We start from the raw sequence: 16,465 nt of genomic DNA, 5'->3' as shown, positions 1-16,465 counted from the left end.
ACCCAAAACTTTGATTACTCAAAAGTTTTCCATTGATTTTTAAAAGTTGGAGTCTCGTTCATTGTCAGAATTAACCACACATATTGCTTCATCAACTAAAAGTGGTTATAGTATGACCACACCCTGAATCAAGAAATAGGTTTTAATTGGTTATTTTTTTTAATCCAGACAAGTTAAAATTTCTCGTGGTAATCTAGAAGATATTTAAAATAGAATCTCGTTACTCATTCTTGCTAAGAATAGACGTTAGCTTAATACTTGTGAGATGGGTCACAGCTGCACTAAACTACCAGAAGATGGATCATGAGGCACAGGAGATGGAAATTACGCTGGACCAGCACTGATCTGCCTCTCGCCATCCCTTTTCAACATCTATTTCATGAATCTATCACTATCCAGCTAGCCGTTACTGACAACAATATAATTTGATTTGTTTGTTTGTTCATATGAACAAAACCTGATGCACAGAATAGGTATCAATACCAATCAAGAAGCTGTAAGTCGTTCAGAAATTCTTGATTCTTATAAATGACCAACGAATTGAACGCTACGAAACAACAAAAAAATAGTGAACAACATGTGATTGGCTGTCATAACGAAACACGTCACGAGCTTAACATAAGGGTATGAGAAACGACAAACACTCAGCCGCTACGTCAAGTGACTCATATTTGCTTTAAAACATACCAAAAGGAGGAACACAACATGTTGCAGGTTCAAGTATTTAAACAGTCGATAACCACAGCAGAAACCGATGATTATCAATCACCAATATACCAAACTTTCCGAACTCTAACCTGCGTAGCTCGTCTTGGTGGTGCATCCTTTTTGTTGGGGCTGCAAAAAAATAGTCCAAAGTATTTACATGTCAAAAGGTTTAGTTGGTTATCATTGTATGGCGCTATCATTTGGCTTCTGTTGTTAGGCTGTTTGGTTTCATCAATGTATTTACATATTTGTTTTAAGCCTCCAAACCTGAATACGTTTCTTTATTATGTTGGACTTTCGTCTATTTTCTTTGTATTTGTTAGTGCTTCTGCTTCTATAGCTGTTATGTTCTATAAGGCTCCCTCGTTCATCACCATATTGAACGAATATCTTGATCTGGAGCTGAAAGTTGGGTTTTTTCGAAGGTCGCAGAATAACGTGAACTTGCTTTTGAAAATATTTATTATTGTGCTTAGTGTAAGTATCGTGTTTATGGCTGCTTTCCATATCTCTCTGGCTTTTCTTCAGGATCAAAATTTTTCACATATTCATGATCAATATTTTCCCACTAATATCTCTCGCTTCCTCTTTTACATAATTTCTTTAATAGCCTGGGTGGTGGGGGGAATATTCTGGGGAGAAATTTACGTAGTTTACGCCATATACTTTGCACTTATTTCTAATGGTTTATTTGAATCTTTAAACGCTCAAGTTAGAAATATAACCCGGACAGGACATTCAGTGTGTTTGCCAGATATTGAGCACTTGAGACAAATTCATCTCAGACTGGTAAAAATTATGGAGAAGACAGATAAACTTTTATCTCCAGGAATACTTCTTTTTTTTGTTACACGGTTATATTTTTGCTGTTTTTGTGGAGCATTATTAATTAAGGAAGACATTCAGTTGGAGTACAAAGCTGGAATAAGTCTCTTGCTTCTGAGATCTGTCGTAATTATGTGTTTAACCTGCCTAATATGTGAAGCGTTGACAAGAAAGGTAGGTGATTTTAAATATTTCTAATATATATTAAAACACTTGGTAATGTGTCTTTTATGCCATTAGGGTGTTTTGTGTGTGTTTGTTTATTATAGGAAAGCCAGATGGGGCTATCTGCTGAGCCCATCGAAAGAAATCGAACCCCAGATTTTAGCGTTGTAAATCCCTAGACTTCCCGCTGTACTAGCGGGGGCGTTAGGTGAAGGTATTAGTGCAGCATTTGCATCGTGTAGAAAACTGTAATTTTCGGTTAAATTTTTAAGACATTTCATATGACATAATTTATTATAAAGATTATTAATTTTAAAATAGCATATAATTATAGAGGTCTGCGATAACGGATTTTACATAATTCAGTTACGCAGATTTCGAAAATAATAATATTTTTTTATCTCGTAAGGAGTTTTTTTTTACAAATCAGGAAGAAAAGAAATAATTTACTTAAATCAAATTATTATTTCGTTTATTAGAATTAAGATTTTTTTTTGCAATTATGTTTGTTATGTTTGGGTTCCAAAACGACAGCTAAGACTTTAACGTCGCGATTGCTCTAGAGAAATCTATAGCTAGCCTATGTCAACATGTTTACCATAGCAAAATGTGATGAAGACAAATAAACATAATTTTCGGATTCCTTGCATACGAATTACTGTAGAACACGTGACACTTTCCACACAATAAAATCATTGGAAACCTGTATTATAATGAGATGATTTTCAAGTGTTTTTTTTAATTTTACAATAATTTATACAACTCAAAAACATCTATGTACGTAATATATGGCGTTAAACATGAAGTAGCTAAATGTTTCTTATTAAAATAGGTTTGTTTATTTTTTGAATTTCGCGCAAAGCTACACGACAGCTTTTGCTCTAGCCGTCCCTAATTTAACAGTGTAAGACTAGAGGAAAGGTAGCTAGTCATTGCCACCCGCCGCCAACTTTTGAGTTACTTTTTTACCAACGAATAGTGGGATTGACCGTCACATTATAACGCCCTCACGGCTGAAAGGGCAAGCATGTTTGATGCGACGGAGATTCAAACCCGCGACCCTCAAAATTAAAATAAGTCAGAAGCTACTTAACTAAACACTGTGCTGTGAAATTGTTTGTTTGTTTTTTTTAATTTTGTGCAAAGCTACTCGAAAGCTATGTGCGCAAGCCGTCCCTAATTTAAGAATATAAAACTAGAGGGAAGGTAGTTAGTAATCACCACAAACCGCTAACTCTTGGACTACTCTTTTACCAATGAATAGTGGGATTGACCGTCACATTATAACGCCCTCACGGCTGAAAGGGCAAGCACTTTTGGTGCGACGGGAATTCGAACCCGCGAATCTCAGATTACGAGTTGCACCCCTTAACCCACCTGGCCATACCGGGCCTTGTGAAATAGACTATAAAACTCTGAACATCCATGAAAATTACAGTAGTCGCTTTTTTGAAACATAAAAGAAGCTCAAACGTGTTGATTGAAATATGTTTATTTCCTAGCACAATGAAGAATTTTTTCTTCTTATTTCAAAGCAGATTAATTTATTGTTGTAAGTAGAATACCCAAAATTTCCAAGCGTTACGACTGAGGTTAAATACTTTTCTAATGTATAATGTATTTTCCAATAAGACCTCTTTTCTTCAGTTTCTTCAAGCACTTTACAAATTATACTCGAATAAGAATAAACGTTTCCAGCAGTAAAGACAAACATTACTATTATTTTTCCATATCACTTCTTATTAATTACTATAAATCATTTGAATAAATATAATTTTAAATTAAGCACTCAACTACAAGAGTTACACGTTGTCTAAACGATATATTTTTACCAATTTCAATCTTTTGTATTTATCTGTTTTATTTTTTTGCGCAGACTCATACGTTTTATGAAATAATGAGTGAAATGTCCTCGAATGACCTTCCCCAGGAGCTAGCACAGCAGGTACATTAATCCATCTTATATTAATCTATATCATAAAGTCAGTACGTTTCTTTAACTTAAAAGATTCGAAAATAACTTATCTTAATGCATTCTGTTAAATAATAGAAAACGTTCTTGTCTAACGTAATTAATTTTTCATAAATTCGATTTATTTTCCCAGACTATATGTATGTAGTACAGCACTGATCGATAAATGGTTATTTTTAATTGTCATCATGGGAATTATTTAAGTAATTTAATTATTTAAGCTTGAATAATATCAGAACGTTTTCGGGTCTCTATTTGGTATCTCGTTTCCAACATTTTTAGAAAGTCAATTTATATTAGAATTCGTGTTTCAAACGCAAAAACTGTAATATTTGCAAGGCTGTAAATATGAATTATATGATTCTATGATAAATGCTAGAGTTTGCTATTATTAGATTCTGATAGATTTTTCTTTGATTACAGACATAGATATTTAAGATATCAACACACAAGAGCAAATTACCGAAATTAGATTCTAATAGACATATTTGAAATTTTGCAGGTAACGTTATCAGCTATAGTGAGACCAAAAAGACAAATATCTTTTACTGGATCTCAGTTCTTTACCATAAATCAGCAACTGATGATCACGGTAAGGTGTTTATAGGTGTTCTTATGAATTCTCAAATTACTGACACTTTTGTAAATTTTTTCTTACAAACAGTGTCCGAATATTGTATCATGTTGACTAGTTTTAGTTAACGATGAAATATGTTGTATTATGGCCAGGTGGTTAAGGCATTCCACTCGAATTCTGAGGGTCGCAGGTTTGAATACCGTACCCATCAAACATGCTCGCTCATGGAGGCATTATAAAAGGACGTTCAATTCCGCTATTCTTTGGTAAAAGAGTAGCCTAAGAATTAGCAGTGGGTGGTGATAACTAGTTGCCTTCCCTCTAGTCTTACACTGCTAAATTAGAGACGGCTAACGCAGATGACTCTCGTGTAGCTTTGCGTAAAATTTAAAAAACAAACAACGTATATTTTTTTTAACTCTTAAAGTTAACGACGAATTATACTGTATTGGCGAAGCAGGATTGTTACGATCAAGTTCTAACGCTTTTATTATGTATACTTTACACGCTCGTTTAAGTTGTTTCTCCAAATCTATAAATGATTTTATAAATATTGCCACCAAAGCTTGGTCATTAAAACAAATCAATGAAAACATAATCAGATAACCTCAGTATAAGTGCAGTTGAGACGTGTTTAAATGGCTCGTTCTGATGTTGGTTAATGGTATTTATTGAAGTGTATTGCTTAACAGATATCTCTAATAAATTAAAACCTGTCATAGAAACATAATAACACGTTCCTCTGTTTCCAACGGTTTTATCTCAGCTGTCACTAACACATTCCGATTTTAATACGTAACAACAATAAGGAAAAGGCATGGCAAACAGCATATGTAAAAACCAGATAGATTCATATGACAAATATGATATATACGTTCAGGACTACTATTTTTTAAAATTACGAAGCTTGAGTCATTCTCTGCATTTAATTTTTTAATGGACCTTGGAAGATTCAACCTTTGACCTCTTCTTCTACCTCTAACAGCAGCTTTTCTTTTCCATTTTATATTTTATTTCTACACCAGATGTTTCAGATTTCAGTTTCAACTTGTGTTCCTTCTATCTCGTAATATATTACGTCACTGTTTGGTCATGCGCTATCTGGCATGAATTACACCCCTGTTGCAACACTTGAAGTGAATTTGGTGATTGAGAACCAATCTTTTAGAAAATAAAAATCAGGAGACGGCTTAAATAGGTAATGATTAAAACTTTATTACAAACGTACGACCCACCGCCAACTCTTTTACCAACGAAAAGTGGGATTCACCGTCACATTATAACGCCCCCACGGCTGGGAGGGCGGGCATGTTTGGCGCGACTCGGGCGCGAACCCGCGACCCTCAGATTACGAAGCACACGCCTTAACGCGCTAGGCCATGCCCGGCCTGTTGCAATAGAGAGAAAGAAATCACTTGAGTGTTGTTTCACCAACTGCTTCAAATTACTGCTACCAATATGCTCAGTGGTCAAATTCAAATATATTAACATAATTGAAATATTCTGTAAATGTTAAAAAAAAAAAAAATATAGATGAAACTTCATTTAACTGAAAGTAATAACTCGTGTGCTTAAACTGCTTGTCTGAATATGATTGCTTGAAATCATAATTTAATGTTCAAGAGATTATAATTTTAGTGATATTTTAGTTTACTTCTATTAAATAAACAAATTATTCTCTTTATTTCCTTCCAGATTTTGGGTACAATATTAACCTACACTGTTATCCTGATACAGACGACCTCATAAAGTTAGTTCATCAAGAATTTCAACTATTTGGAGTTGACGGTTATTTGAGGTTATGAATGTTACTTACCTTCACTCAATAGAAACCTAACGAATATTGTGTTGATGTTTACTTTATCGTATGTATTGAACTCTATAATGTGCTTTGATATTAAACTCATGTTAAAAAAAATAAAAATGTTTCTATCCCATTCGAAGAGCTCAAGGATTATTTACGTTCTTCGTAAATGAAAAGGGCCCGGCATGGCCAGGTGGATTAAGGCGTTCGACTCGTAATCTCAGGGTCGCGAGTTCGAATCCCGGTCACACCGAACATGTTCGCCTTTCCGGAAGTAGGGGCGTTATAATGTGACGGTCAATCCCACTATTCGTTGGTAAAAGAGTAGCCCGAGAGTTGGCGGTGGGTGGTGATGCCTAGGTGCCTTTCCTCTAGTCTTACACTGCTAAATTAGGGACGGCTAGCACAGATAGCCCTCGAGTAGCTTTGTGCGAATTTCAAAAACAAAACAAAAGAAAAACAGCAACACAAAATATTTACTTTTACTAACATTGAAATATTAAAAATACATTAACTGGATGATATGGATACATTTTTCAAGGTACTCAAGTGAAACATTTCTGATATATTCTTTGGTTTCATTTGAATGTGACATAATGATACATAAATAGATGGGGTACCTTGTCCACAGGTACTTCATTAAGTAATTGCTATGAATATTTTTAATTGGGTTAGAGCTCGCAATAAGTCACAGTCTTAGTGTGTTTGTGTTTTGTTGTTGTTAAATTACTACGCCGCATTTCGCAATTTTACATGAGATTTGGCACAAAGATTAAATGTGGGATATGTCTCATTTTTGGTCATTTTAGAAAGTCAGGATGTTAAATGAGCCTGTAATTTTAGGAGCTTTGGTCAAGTAATTAGCCTTGTTTTGACCTGGGATTTGGTACAAAGATACTCTTTTGTAGATCCCAAAAAGATATGTATATAATTTTATAATATTTGTCTTTGTTTAAATGTTTCAACGAAGAAAGTACAATTTAGGGTTATCGTAAACTTTTCATGTGCATGTACATGGGATTTGTAACAAAGATACCTACTTGCAGGTTTCAAGCAATGATATATACAATTTTCAGTTTCTCTGTGTTTTTAATTATCTATCTAGTGTCGAAATTGGCCATGTTGATTTTGCGTGACGGAGACGTGTTGCATTTGCCGCTTATGTTATGTATTGGACAATTATCTGACTAAATAATAACAGTCATAAGTAAGACAGTGGTCACAGTGGCCCACAACATTATTACACTGCGTGAGAATCAGTACCTTCCGTGTTGAATCATGTGAGTTCCGTAATGCGCAATACTTTACGAACTACTGTGCTGTCTCTGATTTCATTTACAAATTCCTTTTGAACCAATAAAAGATCCACAACACAAATAACAAAAGAGAATATAAACATAAGATATGAAGGAGTGGTTGTTTGAGTTGATATTATTCAAGCTTACGTTTAATGTGTTAACAGTTGCCGAACCGAGAAATTGCTATCTTATTGCCAAGTGTGTCAAAAAGTGTAGTACTGGAAGTTTTGACAGTCATGAATGATCTAGTGGACATTATCATGCAGACAGTACCTGGAAATATTTAAACATATAAAGAAGCACACCAATTGAGTAATTTTTGGCATCCATGTTGGAAAATAAGAAATAAAAAATTCCTGATGATAGTCCAGTCTCGATAGATTGTGTGTTAAAATCCATAGAAAGAAGACTAGCAACTGGAGAAATCCTTGAAGTTTACTCTGATGCTAGGAGGACGCAACGTAATTCTAGCCTAAAAATAACCAGGAAGTAGTTACTATGGATGTAGAATGACAGTAAATACTGAATGGGGTGATTGTAGGATTTCTGTTGTAATTTACGTTGGATTGGTCAGTCTCTCTGTCATTCTACCAGAGAGAGCAGATGATGATGTTATATACCAACAATGTCAAAAAACAAATAATTGACACTTAACAAAAACTGACACACTAACTCGTATGTGAAGAATAACGAATTAATGAACATGTTCAGAAACGAAAATTAATTTGACCAAACTATGATCCAAATAATCATGTTCTTTAAATCTGCATCCATTCGGTTCGATCCAAATGCTTCTTCTCCATCCCGATGAATGACTTCTTTAATACAAATTTTGTCAATCTTTTAAGTAACTAAACGTAGTGTTGTGCGTATGATATTTTTAATATTTCTCTATACGAGTGCCAGCAATGTAAAAAATTCATAAAAATAATTCATATAATTTATTCACCAGTACATATTAACTGTATCATAAATGGGGTGGGGGTTGGAACAAAGAACTATGTTTCCCCTTGAAGAACAAACTTTATACAGTAATCTTCCCAGTGATTCAACTGTAAATATGAAGGTTTGTATCGTTGAAATCCAGGTTTTGATACCCACAGTGGGCACCACACAGACAGCTGATTTTATGGCTTTGCATTTAACAACAACCAAATCAAAACTTCTGCAATACATATCTACGTAGATTAGCTTCAATACAATGTTTCAACTACCAGGAAATTTCTACTACAAACAACACCCGAGATGAAGTGCAAAATTATGTTACAAGCCAGCAATGAAACTAATCTATGCATATTGGAAATCACCACCATTCGACTTAGTAAAACAAACACTCAACAACAGGGAAAGAAATTACAGGAAAAGCAGGTTTCAATACGATTAAGATGTGTATATGAAAAATAGGACAAAATAGTGACAAAAATGTTTTTTTTTGTTTTAAATTAAACACAAAACTCTATAATCTGTAATCTACCACCCACAAGTATCGAAACGCGGTTTCTAATGGAATTAGTTCAAGGGCATACCGCTATGCCACTGGGAGGCAATTAAAAAAAAGACATCCAATGTTGTCTCAATAAATATTTCTAAGATAAACACAGAACTTATTAGTTTAATTGTAAAAGGTATTAAGATCTAGAAAGTTAAGTTTTGTTTGTTTGTTTGTTTAAAATTAAGCACAAGGCTACACAATGGGCTATCTGTGCTTTGAACACGGGAACTCGATCATAAAAAAACGCAGAAGTAGTGTGGTTAATGCACTGGTGACTCAGAACAGAAACACCACACAATAAATGTGGTGAAATAAAATATTTCGCTGCGAAAAGTTACTCCGTGTGATTAATTAAAACAAAATAAACTAGTATCATCAATGTTGCATATACTTGAAATTCGTATGTAACTATATTAATGGTAAAAGACATTTAAAAAACAAATATAAAATATGCATTCTACCAATACATAAAGTCTAGGCTTCTTCTTTCGGTTTTCCCTTGTCAAGAGATACTGATGAGATAATTCCACTGGGTATAATATTGAGTTAAAATGAATGGTAGATATGGACTGTCCTGTTTGACGTACATTAAATGTGTAATACTCTTAAAAGCTGGTGCGAAAACCTTTTATGTTTATCTCTCTCTTAGAAATGCATGGAAGTAGTTCTTTACTTGTTCACTTAATTGTCCAATAGATCAAATGCCACCAATATGTCTACATGTGTAATTTTCGTTAGGAACACTTTAGCTTAAACCCAGATATTAATATAAATTTATATATATATATATTGATAAAAAATGTGAATGTGTACTTTATTCCTTTAACATTTATGGTAGGTTTAATTGTACATTAGAACGACAATAATTACCATAGGGAAGAGAACCATACTCTCATTTTAATGACTTCATAGTTCCTGCTGGTCGTCCTTGCATTATTGAATTATTATTGTCATATAGTTTGAAATATGTTATTTTACTAAGATGATATGCAATTCTTGTACAGTAGCTTCCATGAGGTCGATAACGTTACCTATCTATTAGGATTAAAATATTAATAATTAGAACTTAACAGTAAACAGAAAGTAATGCAGACACGTTATAAACTTTTTAAGTTAAAATCTAATACTCTTATTTTTATATCAAATGGCATACAACTATTAAGTTTACCAATAATATAACTTTTTACACAAAATGAACAAAATATCCCTGGTCACTTTCTACATTACAAAAAAAAAGTAAATGTTCTACCGTATTCAAATATAGAAAATTCGATTTTTATTTTCGTTCTTTCCATTACTTAAATGGTAACATTACAGCTTAATATTCTGCCGCATTATGTGTTATAAACAAGTAATCATTGTAATTTCAAATAACCAGACAATAAATATTTAGCTTCCATCACCTGTACAATATGGCACCTGTAATATTTCACGTATAATATAAGGTTTTTACTAATTACTCCACATTCGACCTCAATAAATATTTCAAGAAATATTATATTCACAAATAGATCACCAACAAAGTACTATAAGAATCACCAATCCAAAATATTTTAAATAGTTTTCCTTATGTAATAAAAAGTAGCTAATGTTAACTAAACATTCTAGTGTAATATGAAGCATTTTAAACATATTTTCAAATAATTCTGTGGATAGAACTTTAGGCCAGGTGGGTTACGGCGTTCGACGCGTAATCTGAGGGTCACGGGTACGAATCCGCTTCGCACCAAACATGCTCACCCTTTCAGCATAAGGGTGACGTTTTTATGCATTATGCAATTCTTTCATGGCATATCATTATATGCCACAGATATAATGTGGCAATCAATCCTACTAATCTTTGGTAAAAGAGTAGCGCAAGATTTGGTGGTGGGCGGTGTGACTAGCTGCCTTTCCTTTAGTCTTACATTGTTCAATTATGGACGACTATCGCAGATAGCCCTCATGTAGCTTTGCGCGAAAATCAAAACAAACAAATACCTCAGTTAACATACGGTTAATGTATCGAGAATGTTAAACCTTACTGATGTTGTTACTTCACAACAAAGAACTTATTAACTTATATATACGGTTAGTTACTAAATAATTAGGACAAGTATAGAACGATGACAATGTGATGTTTATTACCTTAAAATAAATGCTATTGATTTACTCGGCTAAACATGTTTTATGATTGGCTATAGCAAAGCAAAGTCTGCGCTGTCATACGTGATGACAGAAAAGGACTGACGCATGGTATTCCGTTCAATCCTAAGCACACTATATCACTCCTATTCGAAGTATAACATGGCGGACTCTTCTCATTTACCAACAATTTTCCTTAGTGAAAACAACAAAACCAAACGGGAATGCTTTAGTCTGGTTTACCAAAGTTTTCGAAGGATTAGCTGGTTTTTCCGTATCTTCGGATGGTACTCTTCAGCAGAGTTAACACAGAGCGGACCAGAAGATGTCCGTACAAAAAGATGTAATTTCATGGTAATCTACCCAGTGTTTCTATGGATACTTGTGTTGTCTTGTGGTATTTATATGCTCCCTTTATCTCAAGCCCCCTCTTCTAAACTTAATGAATTCTCACGTATACTCAACTATGTAAACTTCACAGTCTTTCTATCGAATTGTGTGGTTTCTACTATGGTTTCATGGTATAAAGGACCACTCTGCATTTCAATTGTGAAAAAGCTAATTGTCATGGAAGACGAAATTTGCTTCCTCAGAAAGCAAAAAATTAAAACGAAATATTTTTCGAACATAATAATGTTGTTTTTGTTCGTTATAGCCCCTTCTTACGTACTGTTTGTGGTTTTATTCAACCTGCATTTAAACTCTATGCTTAGTTTCGATTACCGGAGTATATCTTTGATTATCACAAGTTTTATCCTTAATTATTTTCTTATAGGCTGGGGACAATATTATGTCACTTACGTTTCTTATTTTTCGTTTATTTTCAGCAGTTTATTTGATTTTCTGAACGAAAGACTCCGAGACATAACAAACACTGTAGATGTAGCGGAATTTGAAAACTTGAGAATACTTCATGTTAGGTTATGTGAGCTTGTTAAAGATACAGATAAGTGTTTTTCTCCTGGCATACTTATCATGTTTTTCAATGGAATTTTGTTTTGTTGTATTTGTGGAACACTGATGGCATATTCCTCAAATAATGGAATGGTGATTGAACTGGTTACCTGTTTCATAGTTCTTTTCACTGGAATGTTCATCTCTTGCACGTTTTCAGAAAACATGCAAAATAAGGTAAGCATCACTAAGAAATACGTTAAATGATAAAATCATTGTAGTTGTGAGTTTTTTACATTAAAGTTTAATGTTAATTTTAAACGTTTTGAAATAAATTTGCAAAAACGGCTCGTTTGGGTTGAGAAAATATTTTACATAGAAGAGCGAACAACGTTTTGTTCGGTTGGTCGAGATCTTTATATTATAGTCAAAATATTTACCTCTCTAAAAATATTATTATTAAAGTGCTTCATAAACTTCAATGCCAATAATTGCCACTATTTTATTAGTTGGAGTCGAGATGCCACTAAGAAAGAAGATTTCAAGCCTTAACTATAAATTGTTATTGAATACTAGTGTACCACACAGTTCGGCATAAATGAACAAAAAATACCAAATGTTAACGTGGAACATTTCTCTTATCATCCAAAATTAATTACTTCTCGATACATCCAACATCACAGCCATTGTTCACTATTTAGATGAAAATCAAACAATGCAATTGGCCTGTCTGAAATCTCATCTTGAATCCACCGTAACCGCTCAGGGCGGTATATAACAACGAGTAAGTTGACGCTAATTAACATCACTTTTTATTAACACAAAACCTGTCCTCTATTGACCAAATCCTTTGGTTAATATCTCTTAAAGTAGAATGACATTTTTGCTGTTTTGATAAGATAGTATCAATAAATATGAGAACTGTTGTAAGGGTATTTTTTTCATCTAGGGATGTTCTTGTATCATTTAATAATATGTAATACACTATAGCTAAAGAGTTTTGGTTCTGTAGTTAGAACTATTCCACCTCATAGCTTTCGATCGCTAGATTTAACAACAACTTGGCAACGTTGTTACCCCTATAAAGTAAAAAAAGAAATGAATTTTATTATTAGTTTTATTTCGTTTGTTTATGTAATAAAAAATGAAAGAAACAGATATAGGAGACTACCTTTACCAACAATTTGTATGGTATTAAAAGGTATTATACGAAATATAATATAACAATGCCAGGTGTGTTAAGGCGTTCAGCTCGTAATCTGAGGGTCCCGGGTTCGAATCGCGGTCGCACCAAACATGATTGCCCTTTCAGCCGTGGGAGCGTTATAATGTGACGGTCAATCCCATTATTCGTTGGTAAAAAAGAGTAGCCCAAGAGTTGGCGGTGGGTGGTGATTAATAGCTGCCTTCCTTCTAGTCTTACACTGCTACATTAGGGACGGCTAGAGCAGATAGCCCTCGAGTAGCTTTTAGCGGAATTCTAAAACAAACAATTAGCCCTCTTTTAACACGAATTGTGTTATCACCTTAATGTGTTATGCTTTTGTGCTGTGATGTTTGTGTGTGTGTTTTTTCGTTTCCATGTGTGAATACAATAAATGTTGAGTTATAGTTACTGTCTTGTTTTTGATTAAAAAACATTCTGTATGTTAATCAGGGCATCCAGTTCTTCAAGATAGTTCAAACATTTAAGGCAGAGCAGATTCCTTTGGAATCTTTGCAGCAAGTAAGTAAAATTGATAAGTTTCTAACATAATATCAGGGTAAGCTAGAACACCTTAACATAAGAGAAGACAAAACATTATGATACGTCAAAAGTCTTCGTAAAATCTTAGTATTACATTTCTAAAATCAAAATATATTACATGATATTTATATTCCTCCATCATTACTATTCAGTTTCATGGGAGAAATTTTGACTTTTCTTTGATATTCCAATGTCATCTGCTTTTCTGCACTTTAAATTACACGTATAAAATGTTCACGTATTGCTTTAATTATGAAGAAACACGCACTATTAATAGTATATTCTATTTAAACACACTTCATAATGTAACGTATGATAATAGTAGACAGTAATACGGAATGAATCTGAAAACTGAATTATTTTTAATACCTAGAAATACTTGTGTAGGTCTAGTATAGAAAATACGAAGACATTTATTGGTCATAAAATGAGAAATAAAATGAACAATAAAAACATCTTAATGTAGAAGACGTTAATAGGAACTAGACTGTTAAAATACCAGTGGCATATTTTCCGCGTCACCATCTTTCCCGGACGTAAACCAGCCCGCGGAGAGTTTTTAAAAAATAGTGCTTTAGTCGTTATAAAAATATTTGAAACATGTATGACCAGTACTAGCACAACTATATAATTACTGCAGTTTAGGAAAAGCAGTGACACAAGATGTTATTTATGTTTTAGTTATGTTTTATGTATAGTTGTCATAAAACAAATCTACCGGCCAGCACACACCACTGTAAAATACATATTTCAATCAGAAGATATTTACTTTCTTTCTAAAATACTATTATTCAACGTTCAAAATATTTTTCGATAACCTTGAAACTGAAGAATTTAACGTTGGAATGCACGAGTAATAACATCTAAGTGTATTCTTTGATATATTGTTCAGGCAGAGTATTCATAATGAAACTTTGTAGAATGGACGACAACTTTCGAAACGTCGTCCTCTACACATATGTCTTCACAACAGAGAGTTGCCGTCCATTCTAAAAAGTTTCATCAACGACTAGGTGATATGGACAAAGCAAAAGTCAACATTTTTGAGCTAAAATAAAGTTGTGATCGAATAATTTATTAGGTATTTTTTGGAAGCAAATATTTAACTCTTAAAGCGTAAATTTCAATAATTGTATTGGTCGCCAATTACATAAGGCTTATTGGTTGATCTTTGCAACTTAAGTTTTTGCTGAAATTTGAATTTAAAATATATTTTTTCTATATCCACAGGTAATACTCTCCACTACGATAACCTCAGAAAATGGAATATGCTTTACTGCATCAGGTTTCTTTGCAATAAACCGTTCTTTGATGACAACTGTACGTACGCTTGAACGAATAGTCGTTTTATAAAGCATAAGGCAAAGCTAAAAATATATAAAATAATTTTAACAGTAAAGTTCAAAATAAAGTTCACTTTTTAAATCATAATAATAATAAATAAAAAGTTTTTATTGTTATTATCTTGAGAATAAAAGTCTTTTTTCAACTTTATTGTCAAAGTGTCTAATTCTCACCAGTACGTTTTACAACTTATGAAATATATATATTTATAAAATAAGTTTATCATGTTTCAATAGCTGAGAGAAAGTTTAAAGTAGTTCTTACGAGCTACATGTTTTTAGACTCTTACAACATATCATGTTTAATAAAGTTTCAAGCGTGTAACGTTCTTCTTAGATACATTGTAATACTGTATGAAAACGACGTTCTTTTGCTGCAATGACAATTTTCTTTACTCGCTGTTTCAACCAGAAACAGTAACTATAAATAACTTATCTTTCAAATGTACCAATAAATGTTTTTCTTTTCTAATATAAACGTAACTTTCTATGTTACGTTATCCAAACCCAGTCATTATATTCTAAAAGTCCCCACCTGGTACAGGGGTAAGTCTTCGGATTTACAACGCTAAAATCAGTGGTTTGATTTCCGTCGGTAGACTCAGCAGAAAGCCCAATGTGGCTTTGTTATAAAAAAAAACGCACATATTCTAAAGATGGTTGGTATAGGTATTAAACCTTTAATTAAAATAAAGCACAGAACAACGGTTCGACCTGTCATAGGTCAGCTGCAGGTTAACTATCGTTATTTGTTTTCTAAAACCTCCTTTTGTAAATATGTTTACACTTTCATAATAAAACGTAGGTAGTTAGCAAAGTCAGTAATCAATGTAGATCAACCCCTTAAAGGATTACAATATACTTAGTTGACAAACTAAATAATAGATGGATGAATGAATAGATAGTAAGTTTGGAAATTCAAGCCAGTCGACATTGAAATAAATTATCTTCTATTTTAAGAAAAACCTATTCGAGTTTTTCACTGTTGTATTTAAGAACAGAAGCTAACTTAAAATTGTTATGTTTTTCTACTTGATGTCGTTTCGCTGTAAACTATGTTATTAACATTAATAACAAAACATATTTCACGTTTCGCTTCAAACTGTCTCTTAATATCGGATAACTTTTTTTGTTTTATTTTTTCCTTGTTTAGAATTTAGGATTATTATATGTTTTTATTTCTCTCTTTTTTTACAGATCATTGGGGCTATTATAACCTACACTGTTATCATGATCCAGACTGGAGAAATATAAATCATTAATTATAAAAATGAACAACTCACTTCAAGAACGATTCTTAAAATTTTGAAAATTCATAATTATTCAAAACAATTATTATAATTGTTCTTTTAGAAATTTATTATACATTTAAAATATAATATTACAGTATTCATTATACTAAGAGCAACAATTTGCACTCACTCATACTTAGAGTTACTTGTAATTAAGTCACAAAGAGAAAAGACATTTTTTTATACGAAAATGTTCGTTCTTCTCCTGTACGTTTAAATAATAT

The 16,465-nt window shown here is 32.9% G+C and overlaps 2 protein-coding genes across 2 annotated transcripts; both read left to right on the top strand.

The window, feature by feature from the left end:
• Positions 1-700: 700 nt before the first annotated feature.
• On the top strand, positions 701-6,122 carry LOC143254509 (uncharacterized). Its single transcript, XM_076509684.1, has 4 exons — positions 701-1,707; positions 3,575-3,643; positions 4,173-4,262; positions 5,943-6,122. The coding sequence occupies exons 1-4, from the start codon at positions 706-708 to the stop codon at positions 5,994-5,996; spliced, it is 1,215 nt and encodes a 404-aa protein (XP_076365799.1). The 5' UTR covers positions 701-705; the 3' UTR covers positions 5,997-6,122.
• A 5,004-nt stretch (positions 6,123-11,126) lies between these two features.
• LOC143254508 (uncharacterized) lies at positions 11,127-16,228 on the top strand. Its single transcript, XM_076509683.1, has 4 exons — positions 11,127-12,096; positions 13,517-13,585; positions 14,837-14,926; positions 16,147-16,228. The coding sequence occupies exons 1-4, from the start codon at positions 11,128-11,130 to the stop codon at positions 16,201-16,203; spliced, it is 1,185 nt and encodes a 394-aa protein (XP_076365798.1). The 5' UTR covers position 11,127; the 3' UTR covers positions 16,204-16,228.
• Positions 16,229-16,465: the final 237 nt, after the last annotated feature.

The sequence above is a fragment of the Tachypleus tridentatus genome, chromosome 6 (assembly GCF_004210375.1).
Source record: "Tachypleus tridentatus isolate NWPU-2018 chromosome 6, ASM421037v1, whole genome shotgun sequence".
Taxonomy (NCBI): Eukaryota; Metazoa; Arthropoda; class Merostomata; order Xiphosura; family Limulidae; genus Tachypleus; species Tachypleus tridentatus.
Note: the sequence above shows the minus strand (reverse complement) of the source record. Positions and strands in the feature narration are given on the sequence as shown.

Coding starts and splice junctions, on each gene's coding strand:
- LOC143254509 (XM_076509684.1), top strand. CDS start 706: ATGTTGCAGGTTCAAGTATTTAAACAGTCGATAACCACAGCAGAAACC. Junction 1,708..3,574: donor GTGAAGCGTTGACAAGAAAG/GTAGGTGATTTT, acceptor TTTTTTGCGCAG/ACTCATACGTTTTATGAAAT. Junction 3,644..4,172: donor CCCAGGAGCTAGCACAGCAG/GTACATTAATCC, acceptor GAAATTTTGCAG/GTAACGTTATCAGCTATAGT.
- LOC143254508 (XM_076509683.1), top strand. CDS start 11,128: ATGGCGGACTCTTCTCATTTACCAACAATTTTCCTTAGTGAAAACAAC. Junction 12,097..13,516: donor CAGAAAACATGCAAAATAAG/GTAAGCATCACT, acceptor TATGTTAATCAG/GGCATCCAGTTCTTCAAGAT. Junction 13,586..14,836: donor CTTTGGAATCTTTGCAGCAA/GTAAGTAAAATT, acceptor CTATATCCACAG/GTAATACTCTCCACTACGAT.